The sequence below is a fragment of the Oryzias melastigma genome, linkage group LG3 (genome assembly GCF_002922805.2).
Source record: "Oryzias melastigma strain HK-1 linkage group LG3, ASM292280v2, whole genome shotgun sequence".
Lineage (NCBI taxonomy): Eukaryota > Metazoa > Chordata > Actinopteri > Beloniformes > Adrianichthyidae > Oryzias > Oryzias melastigma.
This window is the reverse complement of record NC_050514.1, coordinates 26,169,790-26,175,550: the sequence shown is the minus strand read 5'-3', so window position 1 is coordinate 26,175,550 and position 5,761 is coordinate 26,169,790. Positions and strand designations below refer to the sequence as shown.

The window sequence follows — 5,761 nt, the reverse complement described above, 5'->3', positions numbered from 1 at the left end:
GCAGTGATGACTGAGCTGCTGATCTAATAAGGCTTAAAATCATTTCTCCCTTCATTCAGTGAGAGGCAGCATCATTCCTTCCCCATCTTTCATGTGCGCATCATTCAATTAAAATGCAATTCTCGTCGCCCCCATGCACGGATATTTAATTAGACTTGGGAGCATGGCTTCTAATATCTGTTTTTTTTCTTCCTCCCCTCGCACAGCTCTTCTGATTTCAGCTCAAAGGCAAATTCTCACCCTGTTACTCGTTGGTTAAACAAGGGCATGTATCCATTTGTTAATTGATACAATTACGCATTACGCGTAATGGTCACGTAGGTCTCCAGGCGCGCATCAATCACGGGTCTATTGACCTGCCAAAAAGCGCTCTAACCGTTTCTGTTGGGACTGCCCCTCTTTCTAATAGAGAAGGATAGAAACATCGTTGTAATTAACTCCAGGGTGGACCTGCGCTCGGGAAGCAGAGGCGAACTGAGGTCGGGGGGATAAAAAAGGAAGAAAAAAAATTAAACTTTTTTATTAAAATTAAAATGTATATTTAATATATATATATATATTATATTTATATTTGTTCAAAATAAAAGTGTTAGTGTCATAGATAAGTGATCAAAAAAAGCTCAATATCTCCAAAAAAGTAGCTATAAAGGGAAGATTTCTCCTTTTGGAAAAAAAAGGGGGGACAAGAAAGTGTACAGTGCACCTTAAGAAAAGCCTGCACTGGCTGTGATTGGCAAAGACATTATTCTCTCCTTGGTACCCTGCCGTTCCGGGATTACAATGACGTCACGCTGATACCCTTGCATGGATGAATGCTAAAGAACTATAGAGCCACAAATAATAGCACAAGCAGAGTCCATATCTTAGAGGACTTACGTTATCCTTTAAGCCTCCTTCAGCTGACACAACAACACTTTTTTTCTCTATTTTTGTTATTTTTTATTGTTTTATTTTTTGCACTTAATGACGCTTAATTTAATTTCTCATCGGGTCCTAGGGGGGGATTATTCATTCATATAAAACAATCTGCAGCTGGTGCCCGCCTAAAGTCTCCCTCCTTTGAGTCAAGTCATCTATTATTGAGCGAAAGGCCGTGCGTGGAAATGTGTGGAAGACGGTGGATTTGAAGTAGAATTGGTTGCAATCGATCAAGGGTGAAGAATATTCTTGATGGTAACAAAAGAAGCAGCTATGTCTTTCTCGCAGTTTGGATATCCTTACAATGCAACTTCACAGGTAAGACGCCGCTTTTTTCTAAATTCTTTTAAATGTTTTGTATGCTTCAGGCTATAAAAACTACGGTTTTTTATTCACTTTAAGAATATTTTCTTTTGAAATAAACTAATAAGGTATAGGGTGCTTTTTTGCAGAACTCGAGGAGCTTTTGTAATTGGAGTAAATATCCACATACCTGCGCGCATCCGTGTCCAATTACACTGAATTATGAATGAACTCACGTGTTTTTTACGATGACAATAGAGATGAATGTCACCGACTGCGCAGTGTACAGAGTGGAATTGGGCTTTTACTTGGAAACTTTTTTTTAGACTGAAATTGGAGAAGACGCATCAGTGCCACACTTTCCTAAAGCTTTATTAGCAGCCAAAAAGTATTGATTTGTGCTGTTTTTACAGAACTTATTCCAGTGCCAAATGACAAGTATGGATAAGTTCAACTCTTGAGACAGAAACTTGGGTGACAACTTTTAGCAGTGGGACTTTTTCTGCTTAAATAGAATTTTTATTTTAAAACTTTGTCATCACTCAATAATATTTTTTTACAAATTGGAGCAGGTGGATTTACGCATGCATTCTACAGAACTCCACAATTAAAACAAACTTTTTAATATGGCATATTTTATTTTTAAAATAAATATATATAATGATGTCCATGAGAAACTTACCTGGAATCATGATAGGAAATAAAACAAACGCGTGCGTAAAATTAACTACATTTTTAAATAAAAACTATTGAAAAAAACAAATATTTTTCTCTTTTTAATTTAAACCTGCATTTATATTTAAAGCGCACATAAAAGCTGAAACAACCAATGACTATATCTATCCACGGTTCTCTTCATGCAGTTTTTCGTGTCGGCAAACCCCAGTACGACTTGCTGCGATTCGATTTCCAGGTCGGTCTCTGACGGGACAGGGAGCTCCCAGACCGCCGCCGCTGCCGCCGCCGCCGCCTCCTTCTGCTGCCCCCCCTACGAGAACCGGCTCCTGGCGAGCAGCCGGACGGAGCTGAACGCGGCGCTGGGGATGTACAGCTCTCCTTACGCAGCGGCAGCTGCAGCCAGCCAGAACTACGCCAACTACTTCCAATACAGCGCCGACCCGTCCGCGCTCTACTCCTCTCTGGTGGGCTTCCCAGATGCGCAAAGAAAGGGGGAGGGAGGGGGGTTTGTGGACAATCGATCAGCTTGATTGATCAATTTATCTCAATTATGACAACATTTTTTTTAAATTGGGTTGCAATTCATATTTCCCCCCCAAACTAACTTGGAGGTTCAAAAGCACAGTTTCATCATCAGAAAAAAATGATTGAAAAAAGGAAATCATTCCTCCAAAAATGTTACATTTTGATGAAAACAAGACACTTTTTTTGTTAAATTTGTGATATTTTGCCAAAAAGCTGATTAATTATTCACCAAATAATATGGAAAAAAATAAAAAAATCACATATTGCAACGTTTTTATTTCCCCTAAAGATTTTCAATTTTTTAAAATTTTTCTCAACATTTTTAATGTATTAAAACATTTTTAGAAGTCCTGATGAGCAGCTTTGAAAGCAAATGTTAAATGCATCCAGCTTGTAACACTTTTTTTGTGTTCAGAACCCTCAGTATGACATCAAGGACAGCACAAGCACTTTACACTCCGGCATCACTCAAACGGCTGCATACTACCCATACGATCACTCACTGGGACAGTATCAGTACGACAGGTAAGCCTTTCATTTTTGTTCATTTCTATGTGCATCTTTCACCGCAGAAACTTAATGCAATCTTGACCTTCTTGAGGTCAAACCAGTAACTGTTGTGCATGTGTTTGGTTGCACGCCTCTTTCAGATACGGGACGGTAGATTTCAACGGAACAGCACGAAGGAAGAATGCCACTCGAGAGACCACCAGCACCCTGAAAACGTGGTTATATGAGCACCGGAAGAACCCCTACCCCACCAAAGGAGAGAAGATCATGCTGGCCATCATCACTAAAATGACTCTCACTCAGGTCTCCACCTGGTTTGCCAACGCCAGGCGGAGGCTTAAAAAGGAAAATAAGATGACCTGGTCACCAAAGAACAAGACCAGTGATGACAGGAAGGACGACCTCAGCAAAAGTGATCAAGACATAACCAAAAGTAAGGATTTATTTGCTTTATATAGAAAATGATGAGTTTTCATTTGATCTTTAAGTTTAAAATCAATTATAAAAGAAACTTTTTTGTTTGTTTAGACTCCAGTGATTGCAAGGAGGAGAAGGATCTACATCTGAGTGATCTGGAGGACATGGACGAGGAAGACTGTGACAAGCTGGACAGCGACTGTGAAAAGGTGGCAGCAGACGAGCCGGACCTCCAAAGGGTCATGGCGGTTTCCGGAGCTCTTCACAAAAGAGACTGCACCTCCGACCTGCACCTGAGCTTAACCAACAGCTTCCACTCGTTCCCCTGCGCCATCAAAAGCGCCCCCGCCCTCCCTCCTCTCCCCTCCGACTTCCTGGAGTCCAAAGCCGCCCCTTCGACCGGCTCGACGGCAGGAGCGGTGTCCTTGTCTCACTTCGACGCGTCCGAAAAACCTCGGATTTGGTCTCTGGCTCGGACGGCGGCTTCAGGGGTTATACTGAGTGCTCAGCAGCACGGCTCCGAACTGAGAAATTCAGCGGGGGACTGTCAGCTCCAAAGCTCCCGAATTTCTGTACAGTGTGGGGCCATGAGGGGCCTCCACGAATCTAGCAGTGTCAATAATGCTGAGAGCCCCTTCTCGGAGGGCTCGTCCTTGCACTCAAAAGTCTGTGGAACTGGCAGCTACAGTCATAAAGGCCTGCAGCTTAACTGTCCGTCCTATACTGCACTCCAAGAGACATGTCAGTACTCCAGCATCGAAGGTGCGTCTGGGGAAGCATTTATCAAGTAAAAAATGATCCAAACATCTAGAAAAATTAGACTAAAAACAAGCATATTTTCATTTTTGCTTTTAACTCTGGCAAGGTCAAAAAGTGAGAGAAGTATAGTTTTTTTCTGCAGACTCTCCCCTGGGACGGCCTTTTTTCAAATGTGCTTTTATTGGTGTGCAGGATTCTCTGGGGGCAAAGCAGAGATCCAGTCATCTGACCTCAGTGAAGCCTGCGGGACCGCGCAGGATGACAAGGTCACTGCATTCAGGCCAGTCATGAAGAGGTGAAGCAGGTGAGAAGCGGCGGTGACCTGGAAGAAACACGACAGTGACAAACACACAAGACAGCACAAAATAAAAAAAAAAAAAATCAAAGCATTTGCTCCAGCTCCCTACTTTTAACTGTTCATATTTACTTTAATTACATCCACATATTATAAAATAATGCATCAATAGGCTACAAAAAAGTCAGAAATCTCTCTGAAACATCCAATCAAATTAAAAATGACCATTTTAACCTCCAGTTTCCTTCGTTCCACAGACCGCTGGAGAGAGTTCAGCTATAAAAACTAACAGGACATCTATTATGCACTAAAGGAACAGCTGACCGAGAGCTTGACGCTTGGAAGAGCTGCTGCAAACTGTCAAACTGTGGACTTGACTATCATTTTGCACAACATTGTTTTTATGGTGTTACAGACTTTATGCAAAAAAAACAAAAATATTCAAAATGCGACAAATTGCGTCTTTGTGTATGGCAATCGTGTGTTGAAACGTATTTATTTCTTTATTTATTTTGCTGTCTCTTTTCTTATTATTTAAGTGTTTAATTGAGTGTATTTTCTTTTTAGTAATTTGTTTATTTGTGACTGCGTGTTGTTTTTCCAGATGTTTAAGAAGAAAAGTTTAGTCTGACTAACAAAAAAAAAAAATCACCTGGATCCACTGTTGGATTTTTTTTGTTTCTTTTTTGTCATTTTGTTAAACTGTGAAGTCTTCCTGTGTTTGCCACTGATAACATTTTTCTAATACATTTTTTCTATAGAAGATTTCTCTTTTTGAGTCTTGTCCTTTTTTTTCATTTACCAGCCAATTAGGAAATATTTGCTGATGTGCGCTTGATCAAAGTTTGACTCGTTGCCTAAAAGGCGCAGCCGCCCCTCCAGTGGAAGGTCATAACTCAGAGGAAGAACGTGAGGGAAATCCTCAAGTTGCGGAAGAAAGGGGACACCGTCTCTGTGTTGTCGGCGTCTAATCAAAAGTGGCATCAAACACTTTGTTACTGTTCAGGCAAAAGACACGAGGCAGGGATGCGGGATGAATGCTGCTTTGTCCCCTGTGCAGCGAGCCGCTGCTCTAACTTAACATTGTGTTCATTAAAAGGTCATTTGTAGGATCAAAACCTGCAGAGATTCACATGCTCTGACACAGACCTTTTGATTTCACTGTTTTGCTTGTAGACTGTATAATTCCTCCTGCAATAAGATGCACGATGCAATGTGTACTGATAACATCTTTAAACTTTTTAAAGTTTTACTGGTCAGTTTCCAAAAGCAAAAAAAGAAAAAAAAAGTGTTTTTTCATAATATATAACAACATCAAATCATAAAAGAAGAAAATACTTAATATTATTAAGATTC

The 5,761-nt window shown here is 40.6% G+C and overlaps 1 protein-coding gene across 2 annotated transcripts; it reads left to right on the top strand.

Moving 5' to 3' along the window:
* The first annotated feature begins 680 nt into the window (after positions 1-680).
* Positions 681-5,170, top strand: irx6a (iroquois homeobox 6a). 2 transcript variants are annotated; one of them, XM_024295818.2, is made up of 7 exons: positions 681-1,236; positions 2,085-2,363; positions 2,840-2,949; positions 3,075-3,367; positions 3,463-4,113; positions 4,303-4,414; positions 4,663-5,170. In XM_024295818.2, the coding sequence occupies exons 1-6, from the start codon at positions 1,171-1,173 to the stop codon at positions 4,407-4,409; spliced, it is 1,506 nt and encodes a 501-aa protein (XP_024151586.1). In that variant the 5' UTR covers positions 681-1,170; the 3' UTR covers positions 4,410-4,414; positions 4,663-5,170. The 2 variants fall into 2 exon arrangements, with proteins under 2 accessions (XP_024151586.1, XP_024151587.1); XM_024295819.2 differs by lacking the exon at positions 4,663-5,170 and having other exon boundaries at positions 2,135-2,363; positions 4,303-4,656.
* The last annotated feature ends 591 nt before the right edge of the window (positions 5,171-5,761 follow it).